General features: G+C 52.7%; 2 protein-coding genes across 3 annotated transcripts; both read right to left on the bottom strand.

The window, feature by feature from the left end:
- Positions 1–429: 429 nt before the first annotated feature.
- TMEM121B (transmembrane protein 121B) lies at positions 430–4,924 on the bottom strand (the record flags this gene model as incomplete). Its single annotated transcript, XM_084514880.1, has 1 exon — positions 430–4,924. The coding sequence occupies one exon, from the start codon at positions 4,922–4,924 to the stop codon at positions 3,377–3,379; it is 1,548 nt and encodes a 515-aa protein (XP_084371006.1). The 3' UTR covers positions 430–3,376.
- Positions 4,925–11,036: 6,112 nt separating this feature from the next.
- On the bottom strand, positions 11,037–19,790 carry HDHD5 (haloacid dehalogenase like hydrolase domain containing 5). 2 transcript variants are annotated; one of them, XM_084499473.1, is made up of 8 exons: positions 19,594–19,790; positions 19,265–19,468; positions 19,070–19,182; positions 17,531–17,660; positions 17,038–17,071; positions 16,478–16,652; positions 15,977–16,165; positions 11,037–15,408 (listed from the first exon to the last, which is right to left on the bottom strand). In XM_084499473.1, the coding sequence occupies exons 1-8, from the start codon at positions 19,678–19,680 to the stop codon at positions 15,063–15,065; spliced, it is 1,278 nt and encodes a 425-aa protein (XP_084355599.1). In that variant the 5' UTR covers positions 19,681–19,790; the 3' UTR covers positions 11,037–15,062. The 2 variants fall into 2 exon arrangements, with proteins under 2 accessions (XP_084355599.1, XP_084355600.1); XM_084499474.1 differs by having other exon boundaries at positions 17,567–17,660.
- Positions 19,791–20,153: the final 363 nt, after the last annotated feature.

The following is a 20,153-nucleotide window of genomic DNA, read 5'->3' as shown; positions in this document are numbered from 1 at the left end:
GGTAACCATGAGCTCAGTGTTTCTCCAGTGGGAACCCGTTTCTCAGATTATGTGAATAATTGTCATCTTGCTGATCCCAGTTCTTGAAATTTCTTTTATTTTACAGCAATTAGCATTTAAATATGATTTTTTTTTTCCCATGAGCCCTTTTCAAGTGGTATTCACTTCAGTAAATCATTTAAGTAGGAAGCTCAGAAGTGTCATCTGGATTTTTTTTTGCCTTTGTCATTCCCTTCTCATGTAGTTCCCTCGATGTTGCAGCTTTTAGGATTCAGTTTCACTTGCAAGAAGTTTGTTAGACGGAAAAATCCAGACGTTATTTTAGCAATCCAATGTGAGGAAAGCAAGTAACTCTAATGCATCTGTTGGTCCCTGAACATAAAATTGAAAAGCTCAGCAAGACTCAAAGGAGGGAATAAAAGTGCAAAATCAGTCACAAGTTTCTAATTTTATTTTAACAATCTTGCTTTTTAAAAAATACAAGTTTTGATTAATGCCAGGGGATGCCAAATGTGCACTGGCCACAGGCTTCATCTTTCATTTCATTTTTTCCTTCTGGGAGTAGCCGTCTCTTTTGCCAGGATAGCAAACAGCAACAAAATGCTGAAGAGCTGAGCTCTGCTACAGGCCTAATAACAGGACTCCAAGGGCCGTGTGTCTTTGTGTGGCACAACCTTAGCGAAGTGTTACTGACCTGGAGCAGTAGTTAAGGTTGGGCAGAACCTACAGCAGGTGTGCAAGGTGCGTTGGGTGAGGTATTGCTTGCACTTGGATGGTACCGCTCTGCGTTTCTTCTACAGACGGATCTGTTTTGTGGCAGAAGGGTGTGAATGGAAGTGAGAGCTCAACTACCAAAGGGAAGGGAATTCAGAAGGTGGAGCAGGCTTATAAACAGGATGTTGCAGAGCTTTAAATGTTTCCCTGGAGTAAGTAATTGAAGTAGCAGCAGCACTACCATTTTAATTGCGGGGGGAGCTTCGGTACAGCAAGCTGCTACAAGAGCTTTATGCTTTCCAAACAACACATTTACTAATGAGCTAGAAACCATGGGGCTATAGAGAACTACGTCTACAGAGGAATTTGGCACAACAGAAGCATCATTTTGTAGTGTCATCTGTCCCAGGCAATTTTTGTATCTGGGGACAAATTTGAACTCTAATTTCAATGTAGTCAAAGGTCTGAAGATGCCATGGCTACGTAAGTTTCTGATACACCATTTTCTCAATAATGTTTTAAATTAAAAAAAAAAAAAAAGGCACTCGCTGTTGAAACGGCAGCTTGTGTGCTATAAAGGGGCACGAAGTAGGACTCATTAGTAATTCTGCTGGGATTCTTCTGGTGTCTCAGCTACACTTATGCTTCGGTGTATGAGGGATGTTGCACTCACTTCTGGTGCTATCACAAACCACACCATCAGAGCAGCAAAACATAGCTGGGGCTGAATAGCTTTTTTTGTTTCACCTTATTTTGGGCACATATTTTTATCATCATTCAGCTGTTTGACTGAAGCAGGGAGTGCTCCTAGGTGCAGGCATCAGCTTGTTCTCTCTTGACTAGGACTGTGGCTCTGAGGTTTTGGTACCTGCCTAACACCGAGAAAGGAAGGTGTGAGGAAACTCGTATCTGTACAGACATAACAGACCTGTGACTACACCCCCCTCGGCCAGGAAATTAGCATCCCCTAGACACGGCTCACATCACATAGGAAAAATTTACAGTACTCAGTTTTACAATCACAGTCACTCACAGCACCAAGATTGTCCGGACAAAAAGAAGTTACAGAAGAGATGGCCACTGGCCAAAATTCACACAACTGCCCACCCAAGGGCTCAGGTTAAAAATAAAGCACTGGTGGGAAAGTGAAGCCCAGTCTCTGCCGGCTCTCCGTGTGGCAGGGGGAGAGCAGTGAGCCGCCCCTCCTGGGTGCAGCTCTGAGCAGGGCAGCGCCGTCGCCCCATCTTGTCCAGCCCCCAGGGCTGGGGGAAGAGCCCCGTGGCAGCCACGGTTGTGGTTGTGCCCGTGGGAGCTGGGAGTTGGGAAGGCTGTAAACAGGTGGTGGTGGTGGTGGTCCTGCTCCAGGGAAGGGGGTGGGATGGGGGCTCTCTCCTGCTGAAGCCGGAGCACAGAGCTCCGGGCAGGGCCTGCTGTGGGCCCTGCGCAGGAGCTGGTGGTGCTCGTGGTCCCCTTGCCACCAGGACAGCTTGAAAAAAAAGGCTCTGGACAGGAAACTGTGCTGTATTTCGATGCAAGCAGCCTTGCCCGGATAACAAAATAAAAGCCTGTGAGGGGCAAAGTCCTTCCTCCAAGCGTGGCCTCTGGGCTCCTGCTTCCACGCAGGACTTCAGGAGCCAGGCGGAAGAGCAGGCCTTCACCCGCACCAAACATCCATGGAGCTTAAAACCAAAGATAACTGTGTTTCTACGAGAGGTTGCCTACGATTAACTGTCCTCCCTCCCCATGGCCGTGCACACAGAGGACAGGATGCTGGTGCGGGGGCTTTCACCAAGGCTCGTGAGCCCCTCAGAGACTCCCGTAGCGCTTTGCTCTCCGTGCTGCGAGGTGCATCGAGCACAGGGCCACCCCCAGCAGCACCTGGCCCCTGGTTTCAGAGCAGGGCAGCCTGTAGGCTCAGCGTGCACTCAGACAGATGTGGGAAGAGGGGGCAGAGGAAATCTTCCCAGCCTTCCCGGCCTACGTGGAATGAAGCCCTACGCTCTGCATAAAAGAAAACTGACACTGATCCCGTAAACATGCATATTCACAGAGAAATGAGAGCCCCAGCAAGTGGGTGCTGCTGTCTGAAATAAGCAGTAGGCTGCAGTAAAACCCTGTTCTCACCAGAAATAAATGTCTCGGGGGTAGTGAAATGGGGTGTGAGCCCCTGGACCTGGTCCGTAGCATGAGAAGTCAACGTAAGACGTGACAGGTTGGAGCACAGAGGTAGACTTTTCGGCTAGGAGGAAGGGGCTCCTAGGCTTGAAACGAGCAGGTTGCTTCCAGAGGCTCCCCGGCTGCTGCTGCTGCTCCCCGACCCCCTCGGGCTCCGCAGGGAAGCAGAGGTGGCGGCGTTGGGAGACCTGCTGCAAACAGGGCATGCTTCTCTCACCCTGCACGCACCCCGAAGATGCGAGGCTGTTGTTCAGGCCCCGCTTGCATCCCATCACCGCAGTCAGCAGGAGTTCCCAGACAAGGGGGAAAATATCCACCGGTCCCTGCTGCTGAGGGGAGGAAAGGGAAACCGGACCCTGATGGTCACGCAGTGCCCCGGTGTCTTGGCAGGGGAACGGGTGGGCTCCTCCGAGCGTCGCGGAGGGGCAGGAGGCCTGGAAGAAGCCTGGCGGTGCGGGGCAGTAGCGTTGTTGGCAGCGGTGGGGTCTCAGCCCTGGGCGGTGACCGCCAAGGCGTTGACGTACCCGTGGGGACCCACGTCGGCGTCCGACAGCCCGTGGGCCAGCGGGGCGGCGGCGGCGGGGGGCATGGCGGGGGCCCCGTACTTGGCAGGCGTTGGGGCGGCGGCGGGGCGCAGGAGGCAGCAGGTCTCCAGCGCCTCGAGGCCGCGGCAGGCGAGGAAGAAGAGGTTCTTGAGCATGAAGAGGGAGAGCGGCTGCTGGTAGCGCAGGAGCAGGAGGCAGCGCAGGGCCAGCAGCGGGGCGTCCAGCAGCCCGGCGGGCAGCAGCAGGTGCAGGGCCAGGCGGGCGGCTCCGGGCGGCCGGGCGGCGCTGAGCTCGTAGAGCCACAGCACCGGCGAGGCCAGGCAGAGGAAATAGACGGCGATGAGGAGGTAGCGCAGCGGGGCGGGCAGCGGCGCCGGGCGGCCGGGCTGCAGCACCAGCTCGAGCAGCGAGAAGCTGTCGAGGAGGTCGAGGCAGGTGGCGAGGAAGGCGGCGGCGGCGCGGTGCTGCGGCGGCGGCTGCGGGGGCAGCAGCAGCTGCCCGGAGCCCTCGGTGCCGATGGCCCGCAGCAGGCAGTAGAGCAGCGGGGCGGAGAGCGCCAGGGTGATGCGGAAGCCGGTGGTGCCCAGCGGCAGGCGCAGCTCGATCAGCTCCAGGATGGAGGTGCCCAGGATCAGCGCCGCCTTGGGCGTGAAGGCGATGGAGTAGATGAGCCAGGCCAGGTGCGCGTAGGCGAAGTCGCCGCCGCGGGGGGGGCCCCCGGCCCCGCGCCCCCCGGCCCCGCGGCCGCCGGGGGGGCCGTGCAGCAGCAGCGGGTGCGGCGGCGGCGGCCCGGGGGGGGGCGGCGGCGGGGGCCGCTCCCGGCGGCGGGCCCGGCTGTTGCGGCAGAAGAAGATGCCCCAGCCGGCCGCCAGCACCAGGTCGGTGGCGATCCAGCTGCACCAGTACAGGTCGGTGACGGCGATCAGGTAGAGGTCCAGCAGCGCGCCCTGCCCCAGCAGCAGCACCAGGGACAGCGCCTGGAAGCCCCAGCGCCGCCCGCCCCCTGCCCCGCCGGGCCCCAGCAGCGCCCCCGCCGCCGCCCCGCCGCCCCCCGCCCCGCCGCCCGCCGCCGCCGCCCCGTACAGCTCCGCCGCCGTCATGCCCGGGCTGCCGCTGCTGCTGCTGCCGCTGCCGCTGCTGCCGCCGCTGCTGCTGCTGCTGCTGGGGAGCGGCGAGGCGGCGGCGGGCGGCGGGGCGGCGGGCGGCGGCACCAGGGGCTTGCTGATGCTGATGCTGTCCTCCTCCTCCTCTTCCTCCTCCTCCTCCTCCTCCTCCTCCTCGCCGGGGCTGCTGCGGGGGCTGCGGGGGCGGCGGGCCCGCGCCGAGCCCGAGCTCGACCCCGAGCCCCGCCGGCTGCCGCCGCTGCTGGAGCCCCCCGGGAAGAGGGGCTGCCGGTCGGCGGCGTGCGGCGGCGGCGGCGGCGGCGGCGGCGGCTGGAAGGAGCCCGAGGAGGAGGAGACCGAGCGCTGGTTGGAGGCAGCGCGGTGCATGGTCCAAGCCGGCCCCCGAGCCGGCGCGCCGGGACCGACGGCCGAGCCCGCGGCCCCCGGCCCGCCCCCGGCCCGCCCCCGGCACCGGCACCGGCCCCGGCCCCGGCGGCGGCGGCACGGAGAGCCCGGGAGGCGGCGGGGGGGCCGGGGGCGGCGCCGAGCCGCAACCGCAGCGGCAGCGGCAGCCGGAGCGGGCGTCTCCGCTGGCGGCGGGGGTGGGCTGGGGATGGGGCTGGGGGGGGCGAGGGGAGAGCGGCTGTGCGCAGGGGGGGCGGCAGGGGAGGGGAGGAGTGCGAAGAGGAGGGGGGAGGCTCCCCCTCCCCGCCTGGTCTCGGGGTGCCTGCCCCAAGACCCCCGCGGAGCCGCCCGGGAGGGCCGCACGCCACAGCCCCCCGAAAATTGGAGGTGCTGGGTGCTCGCTTTCAGTCTGCCGTGAGTAATTGAGCTTCAAAGTAAGTGGCTTTTACCGCACGGATTTCCTGACTTCAAGCCAAGCCAAGTACTGAGGGCTCTGCCCAGCTTGCCTTGATGGGGCAGTTGCCTTAAATTGATGTGAATAGCCCTCAAGTTCCTACTTTATTGAAAGCACCTCTCGGGGCCTTGACTGAACCGCTAGCAGTGTCCTCGAAACCAGCTAGGTTGGTGGGGCTGCCACAGCACCAGCACTGATGGCTCAGCACACCACATCCCACCGTGGCCTGGTGCTCAGCACCACCAGCCCCTCACTCCTCCCCATGCCATCACCTGTCAGCCCTGCGAAGCTTCCTGAATAAGCTCTACCCACAAATGTTGTATTAACTAGGATTTCTGACAAAGAGCTGAAGTGGCTTGACTTTTGCAGGTGAATGCTAATCAACACATGGGGCTGAGCAAGACCCCAGTGCTCAGTACTGGGAAAGGGCAGCCAGGACAGAAGTGACAGACATCCAAAATGCTCTGGTGCAGGCTCCCTGGGGAGATCTGCCCCAGCAAATACCAGTGGGTGCTCTTGACAACAAATTGAAACCAGTCTGAGCTTCTGTGAGTATTGACACTGGAAAATAATAATATTAATAATTGAGAAAGGGACGGGGAGAATTTGGGGTAGGATGACAGGAAAATTTATTTAGACAGATAATGAAGAGAAAAAGCAGGGGAAGAAGAAGAAGAAGAATCACGGCAGAAGTCTTACTGTCAATGGAGACCAGAACAAAGGGGCACGGATAAATTTGTTTTCTAAAAGCATGGTCAAGACAGCAAGAAAGAAAACCAGCTAAGATAACTGGAGGCCATGTAGGCTTTAGTCTAGTTGCATGGGCAGCACAGTACAGAGGTGGTACAACCTCTAAACTGAGCCAGCAACACCCAGGTGTTCCCGTGGTCTCCCCCAGTGTTTGCTGCCCTGCTTTAAAGTCCATGCTGCCGCACCTCTGCGGCCCTTACCTGCATGGCTGGGTCACCTCTTTTCACCTGTTTTCTGCTGTGCTCACACTGTGTTCTCAATGCTCAGGTACACTTGCCAGGATTCATCATTGCAGCTGTGCTACTTGTGTCCAGTGCGTTCCTCTAATTCACCTTATCACGGTGCATAGTGTGAGATGAGACCGAGTGTGCATGCATGCACTCGGGTGCTATTTACAAGCCCTTTCTCTCAAATTCCACATTTCTACCAGCAAATAGAAAGTACTCATGCTAAGAAGGTCAGTAACTGTAGCATATCGTGTGAGATAGGAGTGTTCAAAGTAGCAGTCCAGCCTGGAGTGTGTGAGTAGGGCACTATGTGTGTAGGACAGTGCCGGGATGGAGGACGTGAGGCCTCATCCCAGCGCAGCACAGGCACAACACCCGTGCTGCTGCTCGCAGAGGGCCCGGGTGCAGCAGGAGGCACCCCTGGCCTTGTAACTGTCACAAGTGTCACTGGCATTCACAGTGAGTCCGGAGAGGGCTGTCACCATTCGTTTTCCAGCAGGCGATGACCGCGTGGCCCTCTGAGCCTGAGGGCTGTCAGAGCAGGCCCCAGACAGCCCTGGGCATCACTGCACGTATCTAGGCCAGGCAGCCGGTGGCCCCAGCAGGAAAACTGCTCACTTTTAAGTGGCAGAAATAATGCAGTGCTGCTTTCAGCTGAGCAGATTAGTCTGAGGGCTTTCGACGTGCAAGAAGGCGGCGAGCAGAGAGCCGCCTCTCCTTCCCTTGCCAGATACGCTCCCACCATGTTTGTGCTCTGGCCCTTCAAGGTGTGTGACTTTGGAGCTGAAAGCATCACGTCTGGGCTCCAACCCCAGGCACTGAGTGTTTCACCTGCAAGGCTTGCTCTCTTTGAGAGACTCGCCTGCCAAAGAAGAAAATTACATCCAAATGATTTCTCTGATTGCAATTTTTGTACAAGTGCACAAACACCTTGCTTAGGGCTCCATGGCTATCCTGTGGGATACAGAGCATAAATCCGGAGACCACGGGCAAAGGGAAGGTTTTGCTGACCGTGCTGCTGTTCCTGGCTGAGGTAGGGACAAGTGCAGCACCTCTGTGAGCGGTGCCTCGAGATCCTCCACTGTGGCCATGGCTCACAGTTTCACTTGGCTCGGCCTCAGTGAGACCGTGAGGGCTTGGCAGTGTCGCCGTCTGTGCCTCATCGTTTTGGTTTACACACTAGGTTCAGTGGCAGCGTAAGGCTGTGTGATCAAAGGCAGAGGGTGAAATCACACTCTGACGTACTGAATCCTGGGCCTTATCTAAGGTGGGTACATTCACCCAGTCCTTCTCAGAGTAAGCCAACATTTGAGTCACCGGCATGATTAATGTGACGGGGACCGGTCAGTCCTGAAGATTAGTGTATCAGTCTTGCTTCTAATACATCTACTATTCCACCACAAAAAAGATTTTCAAACTCTATGACAGGACATGGAATGAAAATCAAGTTTTCATCTGGGCAGGGAGTGGGGCCATGGGGTGCTAAGTGGGCCCACCTGGCTGAGCACCTGCCTGGTGGAGGGGTCTGGACCATGTCCTCCCTGGGAGCTTGGCTCTGACAGGCCTGGGACTGTGTAAGCAGGGCAAGGGGAGGCTTTAGGAACAGATCTCTGGGGACTGAGGGATTCCTGCTGGATTTGAAAGGCCCCGGCATCGAAGGTAGGCAGGTGGGAAGGGGGACCTGCAATGAGCAGGGATGGGGGGTGCTGGCAAGGAGGGTGGGAGCTCAAGGGCTTCCTTGGGCTGAGTATGGCTTTGGCAGGGCAAACAAAACCCAAACAAACAGAATTAAAAACAATAATAACAAAAAAAGGAGCTTATTTGTGTGGAAAGAAGCAGAAATTGTGCCTGTACCTTAAAATGGGAGTAAAGGGAGAAATGTCTTCTACTTGAGAAAGCACTGAAGAGCTTTTTGTAGCACACTGTAGGTTGAGATATGACAAGCTGATGCTTCCCGTGTGATCCAGTTATTTAATGCAATGTGCAGCCCTTGGAAGTGTTAGCGCTTAACCATTACTGTTAAAACATTAAAAAGCTACACTATAAATAGCTTCTACTCTTCAGCAGCTCCAAAGCTATGTATCTGGCTTCTTTATACATTTATGTAAATACACAGAGTGTGTGTGTGTATGTATACGTTTAAAGGCAAGCAGCAGACAACAGTTTTGTAAAATAGCTGTAGTAAATATCTAATATGCTGCTGGTTCTAGTTTATACTACTAGCAGAAATGAGTAGTGTGCCCTCAAAAATACCCCTGCTGGGGGAAAGACAAAAACTTCTTGAGGGCAGAACTCAAGAGTAAACAAAATAATGACTCAATTGCTTGGTAAGAGAGGAAAAAAAAAAAAAAAAAAAAAAGAAAGAAAAAAAAAAAAAAGGTGGGGGGGACAAATATATGCCTGAAAGAAAGACTAGAAGCTAAAACCCTAATTATACCCTGCAGTAAGCTGTCAGAAACTGGCAGCAGTGGGAGGGAGGGAAAGAGGCAAAGCTGATTTCAGTGAGTTTGAGCATAATCTGCTGTAACCGTGGTTAAAATGCCTTTTGTGTGGGAAAGGAAGGTTCTGGGATTCTCCAACACAGGCTTTGTACTGCACTTACTTAATCTATTCAGATGTTCAGGGTTGAAGTTACAGTAAGTGTAGGGCAGTTTCACCTGGCCAGCACCAAAATTCAAAGACTCCTCAGCTTCTTCACCTCCAGATGCTGAGACTTAGTAAACTGCTGATCCAGAACTATGATTTGAGGAATACAGATACTCTTCAAAAAGTGATAAAGGTATAACCATCTGTTACTGGTAATTACATTTCAGTTCAAAGAGCTTTTGATACCAGCATAAAATGTGGAGCCTTTTTTTTTTTTTTTTCATGCTTATTGTAGCAGGTTAGGGTCTTAGGGTGTGAAGAGAATTTGGGCATCCTTCTCAATATTTTCTGCTTATTTAGTCTTAGCATACAGTGTGTATTGGAACTGACCTTGAGGAGAAAGTGAAAGATCTTTGTAGCTGAACTGGTTTATTACAGTGAATCACTGAAAAAGCCATTACTTGATGGAGGCAGCTTGGTTCTGAGAGGGTTTGTAGCTGTCTTGCTGGTGTGGGGTTTTAAAGCGTTGCAGACCGGGTCCATAAACGTCTTTACGTTGTTTGTGTGGCTGCATAATTTGTCCACGTGGACTTGTGTTTTTATAAACAAAGTTAGATTCAGTGGACAAAGGGTGTGGGCATGCCCCTGAAAGGCCAAGGTTTGTGAGGAGGTAATTGCTTAGCCTGTGTTCACAGCCCACCAAAATCTACAGACTGAACATTTCTCAGGGTTTACTCTGGTGTTCCCCACAGCATCCACCTGGGAGGCAACTCCGACTTGAACAGTGCACTCAATCCTTCCTGTTTGAGTTGTTCCTTCTTCAGTGTTTCCTAACACCAATGTTTAACTGTGCTCTTTATGTTGGTTAAGGGTGTCTGTGGGACCCTAGCTGGCAGCTAAGCCATCTCCTTCAAGAAGGGACACCTTTGCTCTGATCTGCCCCTTTGTTTTAACAATAATGCAACGATTCATAGCATGCATTTTGAGAGGTTTGGATTTCCTAACCTTGGTCTGCCCTGTGTTTGGTGAGTGCTTCAACTACTAGAGTAGTGGATAAAATGAGGGGCCTAGTCCATGTTTTTTATTATTATTTATTTATTTGAAGTCCAAGCCATAGGTTGTTTCTCCTGGATGTGGACTAAAACTCTATTCCTTCCCTGCTCAGAATGGGAATCCTTGTCCTGTCCCTCCACAACTGTTTTTACTGCAAGGAACCAATTGTTCCTTTCAACATCAAGTTCTCAGGGCTGTGAGTCATGCGTGTTTTGTGGTCTAACATGCCTCCTGTGAGCAGTGAGCTTTGTAGGTAGAAAACCTTCTGGTGGAAAATCTCACAAATGAACTGTTGCACTTTTGTAGTTTCTAGGCCATTAAAGCTGATGGTTTTCACCTACTAGGATCTTTTGTTTTCCATCTGCTGAAGTCAGTGGAACCTTTAGGCTCTGATGTGACTTTCTCTCAGTTAGTATCTGTCTCATCTTCGCTCACTTTCTTCAAAAGGTACCAGAGCACAGTTCTTGTCAAACAGAGGGGGTTCTTAGGTGGTGACAAATGGTGTAACACAGTGCCAAGGAAGCTTTTAATGGCAAGGATGGCTTTAATATGCCATCTTGCTTTTTCATCATCTGCAGCACCAGACAAAGTTGGTGGTATCTAGCTTGTTGCTTCCCCACCAAGTAGAAGTTATCATTACAAACAACTGGTTAGGTCAGGTCACAACTAAGTGCCTACTCTGAAAGCTCCTCGTGCAGGTGGCATACCAAAATTGACTGCAGAGAGTCAATCAGGCCATCACACAATGTGACGGGTCCTTTTCCCCCTCCCCCCTACAGAGTGGGAATGGTCAGACTCACGCTCATCTCATCTGAGTATGGCAGACGTACAGCTTACAGGGAATTACAGCTCGGTCCATCAAAAGCATTGCTGGAGGGTTATCTTTCAGGGTGCTTCCCTCCAGACAATCTGATATTGCCTTGATGAACAGAACGAAAGACGATTTGGTGCTGATATCTTCTAGGGCAAAGGCATGAAAGAAGCCAGGACAACACTCACGAAATGCACACACCCCATGCTAGAATTTATTTTAAAGAAAACCTCTTTTATTAATTTTATATGTGCTAGTTAAAAGGAGCAGCTCTGGAATTGGGTTAAACTTAACTTGAAAGGTAAAACAATCACAGCTTGCGATTTCTCTGTACCATGCATAATCACCCTGCTACAGTGCACATGACATAATCTGAAACATTATCCATTCATGGGGAGTAGGGGGAGGGAAGGGCAGAAAGACACACCAGGATTAAGATTAGAAGGAAGGGGACAGTAGTGTTGTATGATTCCCTGAATGCCAGGCTAACAGTTGCATGTGCCCTGTCGAATAAAGGAATTGTTGTCTTTGGCCACCACCTTATTACATGATGTAAAAGCTCTCTGCTTCAGATCCAAGATGACGTCTGTCCCTCCTTCAGTTCCTCCCTGCTATTCTCAGTTGCCTCATCTCACCACGTATCCCCTTTAAGCTTGACTAAAACCAATCCATCTGTGGAAGATGGAGTTGTTAGGATCAGGACTTCACCAAGTTCACTGCATAGGGTAGTGCACCATATAAATTAAATATTAAGGAATCAGAACAAGTGAAGTCCCCTCTCTTGCTTGGTCCAAAAATCTGCACAGAAGTATGCTTACTCCAAACCATAGAAATGCAGCGTCTGAAACGCCACATCTGTGCAATACATGAGCAAAACGAAAGGATGTGTTCCAGCCAAACTCAAAGCTAATTCCAGGAAACTGCATTTCCAAGGAAAAAGGATTTCACTGAATTCTAGCACTAGCATGTCCTGCAGATGAACTGCAGATAAGCTAGGAGCCTGCGCACTACCCCAACACTGATGGAACAGAGCTCCAGCAAGCACTTTCCTCAACAGAAGTAACCACGTCGTTATCAGGCAGCAGCAGGAGAACCCAGATTTCCTACTCCATCCACTGCGCCCATGCAATTCCTGGGAAATGACTTTGACAAAGTGCAGTTTCAAGGGGCTGAGCAGGGGAAGAAGGGCAAGGTCTCTTGCTCAGGCCAAGGGTAGCCTATCTGATTAGTGCACAGACCAACAAGCAGAGCCTTTAGACGCAGCCTTGCTTGATAAGAATTGGAGAAAGGCTAAAAGATTTTTCTAGATTTCTTCTCCTCCCCTCCGCCCAGTTTCAACTTGCAAGTGAAGTATCGCTTGAATTCCCTATCAGTGAATTTCCTCCTACACGTTTTAAAGACTCCCAGAGCACTGCTTCAACACTAACATAGTTTAAAAAAAAATAATCTGGAGCTAATTCAAAGCAGATTCACATCAGTCAGTTCTCCATCGCCACTGTGCTAAAGATGGAGGTGCCTTCTCACTCCCTGTGCAAATGCAAACCTGTTCCCTTGTTGGACAGGGCCCTACCTCCTTCCTCCTGATACCTACCCCACTTCTGGCTAGGTGCCACACATGTCGAAAGGAAACTACAAACTGCCTGTGATACCTCAAAATCCCTCTGCATGTTCCTTCCGCAAAGCTACCACTGGCAGCAGCTGCCACCAGCGTACCAGAGTCCATTTGGGACAGCGATTTCGGTAGCACTACACCCCTTGGAGAACATTGCTTCAGCAGCACCTGGTCTTAATGAGTAACAAGAAAGAGCTCTAGCAAAGGCACACAGATGGACAGACATCAGCATTTCTGCAGAGAAGTACCTACCAATTGGAGGGCATCACCAGGAGCTATCACCAGCCATCAGCTCTCTGAGGTCTACCTAATTATGGCCTAGAAGACGGTTCCTGACTAATCCTATGAAAGTTATCACCTAAATTTGCAAATATTGCAAGGAAGAGGAGCATTCTTCTTCCTGCACTGGATATCATCTGTGAAAAGTGCAGCTGAGGGACGCAACAGTTAGTTTATGAATAAATGGGACTTGGGTCTTCAGTATTACACAATGGGTCCACAGCACATTTGTGACTCTGGAGACGCTCTGAAATCTAAAAGATGTCCCTAAGTTATATGCCAAGTCCTTCCCTGTATTTACACTTCTGGGAACTGTAGACAAGCCTTTGTTTTGTACAAGATGATGAAATTATTTTTTCCTCTCCAGTGAAAGGCAAAGGATTCAGATCTAAATTTGTGTTTCACACATTACAGCAGCTCTTAGAAGCAGCCAAGCGATTCTTGTCCTGATAAGACAAAGGAGAAGAATCTCAGCTAGTGAAGAGGCTCTTTCCTGTTATGATTTCACAAGAGGTAAATTCACCCCAAGAGGGATTTTTCTGCTCCTATTCAGAAAATAAAGCCTGGAGAAATAAACCACGTAAAAGGGCCTCTTTGCCTGGGTTGCTGAGTGCACCCAGTCGCCTTCAGACACAGAGCCTGCCATAACGTAAGAGAAGAGCCTGCTCTGCAGCGTGCCCTTCCTAGGAAGACACATCAGTATCAAGAGGATGGAAAGCTGCTGAAGCAGATGGATGCGGGGATTTTAAGATCCACACAGCTCTTCTGCACAGAACATTTTGCTTGTGCTGTGTGCTCGGAGCTGCCTGGTTAAGCAGGAAGGAGGGAAGTGAGGGCAGAGCAGGCCTATTTCTGATCTGTGTGTGGTGTGAGCTGGATATAACTAGGAACACTGACTCATTTGTGCTGGCTCCAAAGGCTTCCTACTGCATATGCAAACTGACATGTTTCTAAAATCATGGTGCTCCTCTGGCATGAAGACGCTCCTTGCTAATCCCATTTTTCACATGGAATTTCCCACGCAATACTTGCTTAACTTCTTTGCATCGTCTAAAGAAGCACAGGGCTTGATCTTCCTCTGGATAGCCTGAGCTTGGAAAACAGAGGCAGTAGAAGGTGCATGCCATTAGGGATATGGAAATGTTCCTGAGCAGGGAAGCCCCAGTTGCTGATTCTTGTTAGGGGGACTCTACCTGCATGCTACAGGAAGAGGAGGGAAGAGGGATCAGACCACATGGGGTATTCCAGAGTTGCAAACCACACGAGGGAAGAAAGGAAAAAAGAAAGTGAAGGACAGATACATTTGTACTATCAGAGATGAAGAATGGGGATTTGGAGTTCAGGTACTGCCCTGGCTTGATGATCTCTAATCTCGGTCCTTGCATCCAGAGAAGGAACAAGGCTGGGCTGTGACTTGTGCGGGCTGGCCCTTGCTCTCAGGGGCCCCTCTTTGGAAGCTGTGTCAGCTGGAGCAGGGGGACGTGCCCTGCACCAGCGGGGGTCAGGGTGGGCCCCACAACACCCTCTTTCTTCAACACCGAGTACTGGGCAAAGACACCTCTGGAAACTCAGTCTCTGCAGTGGTTTCCTCTGCTCTTGAGAACAGGCTAATGGCTCCCTGAGCAGGAGGCAACAAAGCAGAAGTGTTCACAGAATGCCAAAGAGGGGGTGGGAATAATATGACTTCCCACATGGCCCTGCAGCAAGCTGCTCTGGCTGCTGCTGCTTCAATGGGCCCAGCCCCTCCGTAGCTGCTGGAGGACTGCAAAATGGGACCTTGTTTCAGACCGACAGGGACGCAGCGGCAAATCCCCAAGCAAGACGAATTTGTTGAAGTCCATAGGCACTTAATTCTTTACAGGGTGAATGCTGAGACTTAAAGCCTTCCCTTGGCAGGGTGCCACCACAACACAGCTCCTGGCTGGACAAATGGCACATGGTATGAATGGCACATCGACCGATGGTGGCTCCCTGCACAGGGAAGAGCTTCATCCCCAAACAGATCGCAAGGACGAGGGTGGGCTTGCCTGAGCCTCACAGACAAAGGGGGGAAAAGAAAGAACTCTGGTGGCTGAACAGCACTGGGATTGCTGGGACAAGAGTCCTCCTTGTATCCTGTTTCCATTATGGCTCAATTTGTGATTACAGCAATTTAAGTTCACAGTTAAAAGCCTGCTGGCAAGATTGCAGAAGAGTATCAATAAAAGTGAGGGGCTTTTAGTGCTGAAATGGAGAGTTCTCTTTCACGTTGGCTAGGTTAAAAGATCACCCCAGGCCTCTTCCCATTCCTCCCCTCTCCACTATATCTAATTCCTGACAGTAGACCTTTAGGCACACCTGTCTCAACCCTAGCTCCAGTTCTCCTTCTGGAAAGCAAGCTGCACGGCTTCGTTCACATCCTGCACAACATACGATGCCTCTACCAGGCTGGGGTCAAAGCTGAAATCCCGATGGCCGTGGAACACAGTCTCTGTGTTGTGCTTCTCTGGCTTACTGGGAGCTTCTGCGCTGTGGCGGTAGACCCCAGTGCAGACCAGGATTGACTTGCAGCTCTCCACCGCAAGGTGGTCCTCGCTTTGGGGACCGGCTGTCTGTGGGCTCCTCTTCACCCCAGCCTGGGCCTGGTTCCGCTGAGCTGACTTGAGGTAGTTGTTGTAGAGGTTTGCCCCATAGACGTCAGACATAGGGTTGTCCCTGGATAAGGTCACAGCACGAAACAGAAATGAGAAACCAACCCACACATCAATTTCTGGCTCTGGTAGTCTGGGAGGAAGGCAGCACTGAGGGAGGAAGGGGTACGAGGTGTTTGCTAACATCAAGAGAGCCACCCAGACTGGGCAGGCAGTCCACTTACTGGTGTGTCGTGTTCGGCTGTGGTGAAGGCCACATGCTTCACAAATGTCTTCTTTCAAAGAGAAAAGGTCATGTCCAAAGCAATTTTAGCCACTACTGTCATGTATTCCCTACAATCCCAAGTGTTTGGCCTTACTGGGCTAATGGTACTACATTTGGGTCTTTTACCTTTTTCTTTAAACCAGCCATGCTACGTGCACACTGCACTCTCAGTAACAGCTTTGTTAGGCTGGCAGTGCCCTTCAAATTACAAGCGTAGGGTACAAAAAGATAACACCCCCTTTCTAAGCTGTGAGGCTGCAGTTACCGCGGGGATTTCAGTATTTGTTTTAGATATCTCCATAAAATAAAACCACTTAAATCAGTTTGCAACCCCCTAAGCAAACCAGAAAGTAACTCAGTCTCTTACCCAATTGCATAGAGGCGTCGGATGGGAGAGTTCCAGCCCTGCTTTTTGGCTTGCTCGTGTATCAGGTATTCGGCATAGCGGTAGGTGACTGTGCTGGGTTTGCCAATCAGGGCCTCGTACTTCAGCTCCCGGCCTGTCACCTTCTTGTAGATGTTCTCCAAGCAGAGAAGGAAAGTGCCGTGGCCGAACCTGCTCCAGAAAGGTCATCAGTGTCCCCAGTCACCCCACTCGCAAGGCAAACACTCCTCAGGGAGGAGGACGACCCCTCTGCTGTAACCAGGGTACTGCACAGTTTGGACGTGGCATCTGCCCACAGACTCCTACACAGGCAGCGATCTGGTTTTTTTGCTTCTTTAAAGTTAGTTTCTCATGCAATTTTTTGTGTTTCTGCTGCTAATTATGTCACACAGGCAGACTAGCACTAAAAAACACACTGTTAAAAAAGGCTATCTGCAGGAGAGCTGTATGAAGCACCCTAAAATTTATAAACATGCTTTTTACCTGGGCATCTTGGCTTCAGCCATCCACAGGAGATCCATGTTGCAGGCAAGGACAGGCAGGTGGGGGTATGGTATTTCTTCCAGCTCTGCCCCGGGGTTCCCATTGCTCAGGAGTACATCAATAATAAGTTGCAGGCTTGTCTCCCACCTCACTGGCTCACCAAACAGAATCACCCCTGGAAGATGTCAAGAGATGCTTGGAAACTCAGTGTCCATGTACGTGACCTACTACCAAAAGCTTCTCACTACAACCCCTCTGCTGGGCTGCCCCGGCTCATACAGCTACCATTAAAACGTGGCCCCAGTGAGCGTGGCACCATACCGCATTCACCACTGCTTCCAGATGCTGGAGCACGGCACGCATAAAAGCTGGCTTTGCTCTTACCAGCTCGTGCTTCACGTTGCACGAGGGCAGCCTGGCTGCCACCTGGCTGTACCCTCTGAATAAGCTGCCCGCAGATATCCACGAGCTGCCAGCACGTCGTTAGCTCCCACCCCAGCTGGCTTGCCTTACTGTTATTTCTGCTTGCTGTTCGTACGTAAACACAGGCCACTGCTTACCTTCTATAGTGGGGAAGCCAGTGGTTGGAGGAGGCTGCCAAAAAAAAAAAATAAATAAAAGAGCAGGTTAGTAATGCAAAAGCTAATGCAGTCTCCAAAACAAAACTAAAAATGCTTCCTCTGAAACTGCCAAGGCAGTCCCATAAAGGGTCAGGACAAGGCCACCTTGAATCCCAAGAAAGATTTCCCCCACACTCCCATCCCAGATTGGATTTTGCAGATCTTGTGTTCCTGTCTCTCAGACCCGGAGGTGTCAACCAAGCCATTTCACCAGTCACTGCATGGAACAGCAGTGAAACACGGGCATGGCGTTAGTAAGCAGTGGGAAAACAGACTGCCCTTCCAGCAGGAGACAACACAGGGAGCAGCAGAGAGATGCTGGCTGCACAGCACCAACCCCAGGCTCTCTCTGAAGGTCACAAGCAGCCAAAGTCTGCTCTGCGACTTTGCAGCTTCTCCATCCCGTGCTGTATCCTGTAAGCAACCACCACACCAGACCACTTGTTCCACCGACGTGTCGAGAGATTACCAACTCCTTCGGCCTCCGGCTCTGATCCACCATGTCTAATAGGGGATACGCCTTCCTCAGTGCCTCGATGGTGACCACATGCTTGAACCCCAGGCTATTTCAGTTCATCAAGGAATCACGAGGACTGCTTTTTGTTCAGTTGCTTTTTTTAAGTTACTAGCAAAGGCATCTATAGGATTAAGAAATGCTAGTTCTAGTAGCAGAGCAATTACATAAAGCCGGTAATGCGTAACTTCAGAACTCTCAATCAAACTGTAGGTTATGTTTCAACCTAAAGGTGGCCTTAAGGTTTACCAAAAAAAAAAAAAAAAGGCATAAACTGGAGTGATTTACTTTGTAATCGGGAACACCTGCCAAGTAGGAAGAGCACAGAGGTGGCTCCAAGACAGCATGGATGTGCTTCAGGAGACCTTTAAGGCCAGCACTCTAGTGTTGGGGCACTGCAGGTCAGGCCTCGTGGCTAGAAGCAGAATTGGTGAAGCTCTGGCCAGCTTAGCTGGTGAAAAGACAACGGTGTGTGCTGGTAAAAAGACACAAGGCAAGGCTAAGTTGCATTCGCTTGTGGAACACCTTGCCATTAGCTCATCCTGCTTGTCCTGGGGAAACACGGCAAAGCCACAGTTTCATACAAAATGCAAAGATTAAGCACAAGGAGTCAAAGCACACATGCATGCAGAAGGTGAGGGTCTGTTCTGCGTGTTCCCTGTTCCAGTTCATTTTGTTCTCTGTGGGACCCATTAAGCTAACTCAAAGAAGCCTTTAAAGCCCTCATTTAGAGAGAGAACTATGATCCAAATCTGTCCCTTCAGAGAAGCTGAGCAGGAGCAGGTTAGGATGAGGTTCTCCTTTCAGAGCTAACCCTGGCATTGAAGGCGACATGCCTTCAAAGGAACGGGGCTGTGCAAACGAGGGGAAGCTGCCCAAAGCACTTCAGTGATGAAGCTGATGGGCTGTAATGGTGGGCACACGGTCTGAGATGCTGTAGATGTTGCAGGCAGTTCTTACCTCCTTGCACATACGAGCTACGTCAGACCCTTACCTTGGGAGGGCCGTATGCGTGTGGGATTGTCTTTTAAACCATGTCTCTGCTGTACCACGATGCTCTGGCTCTAATGATGTTTGAGACGCTTCAATTGCTATTAGATTGCTGGGGAAAACCTCCACTGTGGAAGTGCTGGGAGTGACCTACAATGCATTTTGCCATTAAAAGAAGTGGCAGGAGCATAACTTTATCTCAAAAGTGAGTCCCCCTGATGACATCTTGCTAGTGAGAACACAGCTCAGAGGAGGGGTAATCAGCATGAGAGGCGAAACGCTGACCAAGGAAAGCCAAGAAGGGCTGAGATGGAGACCGGCAGTAAGTGCCTACAGCTGAGCCTCTCCACATAACACAGCAGAGGTCTTTCTGTCGCCTTGTGCCTCTACGAGCTGACCGGGCAGGCGTTACGCGTAGGGCAGCACAGGAATGGCAGCAAGAAGCGGGCTGAGCACAGCAAAGGATACTTGTGGGCGTTCTCCTCCACGGGCCCCTGCCCGGCCACCAGCATGCACCTGCGGTGGAACTGGCTGAAGAGCCGCAGCGGGCTGTGGGACAGGATCACCTGCTCCGGAGACACCTGCGGGGACAGCAGAGGCGAGCCCAGGCTGCCGGGGGGGCGCCGGCAGGGCCGGGCGGGGGCTCCCCGGGGCTCCCCTCACCTGCAGCCCCAGCGCCTGGGCCAGCTCCCGGGCCTTGGCGTCCCGCAGGCAGTTGCCGGCGTTGGTGAGGAAGACGACGGGCACCCGCAGCCGCCCGCCGGCGCCCGCCAGCCTGCGGAAAGCCTCCCTCGCGGCGGGCAGCACCTGGCTGCCCCGCACCAGCACGCCGTCGATGTCGAAGAGGAAGCCGAAGGCCGGCGGCGGCTGCAAGGCGAGCGGGGGAGCCCGCGGTCAGCGCCCGGCCGCCATTTCCCCAGCCCCAGCGGCCGCCCCCCGAGCCCAACGCGGGCCCCGCCGCCGCCGCCGCCGCCGCCGCCGCCGCTCCTCACCCGGCCCCCGGCGCTGCACCCCCGGCCGGGCGGCCCCGCAGCGCGCAGCGCCCCGCGCCCGGCCCGCAGGCAGCCCCGCAGCGCCATGCCGACCCCTGCCTCCTGCCTGCTGTCCCCGGCTCGGCTCGGCTCGGCTCGGGGCAGGGCACGCCGGGGCTCGTAGTTCCCGGACTACAGCTCCCGGCGGGCGCGGGGCCGGTGGGGCGGTGCTGAGGGCGGTGGCTTGGCACGCCTGGGAGAGCCGCTGCCCTGCCGCCGCTCGGTTTTTTCCACAGAAGCTCACGACTTCTGGGCTCCTGCCTGCAGATTGTACAATCTCCTGAAGCCCCGAGCCTGTTCCTGGCTCTGCTGGTGTGTCCCAGTGGCTCCCTCTTTCTTCCAGCAATGTTTGGTTGCTTTCTGGATAGGCTTAAGATCTCCCGACTCGTACAACTTCAAGCATCAATTACACAAAGTCCGGAATTATTTGTTTCCATCACCATGAACGTGGCTGTTAATTAGCTTTGGACCCACCTTCACACCCTTTCTGCAGCGCTGTTAAAGCACTGGCATCACAGGGT

Source organism: Aythya ferina (assembly GCF_964211825.1).
Source record: "Aythya ferina genome assembly, chromosome: 1".
Classification (NCBI taxonomy): Eukaryota; Metazoa; Chordata; class Aves; order Anseriformes; family Anatidae; genus Aythya; species Aythya ferina.
Note: the sequence above shows the minus strand (reverse complement) of the source record. Positions and strands in the feature narration are given on the sequence as shown.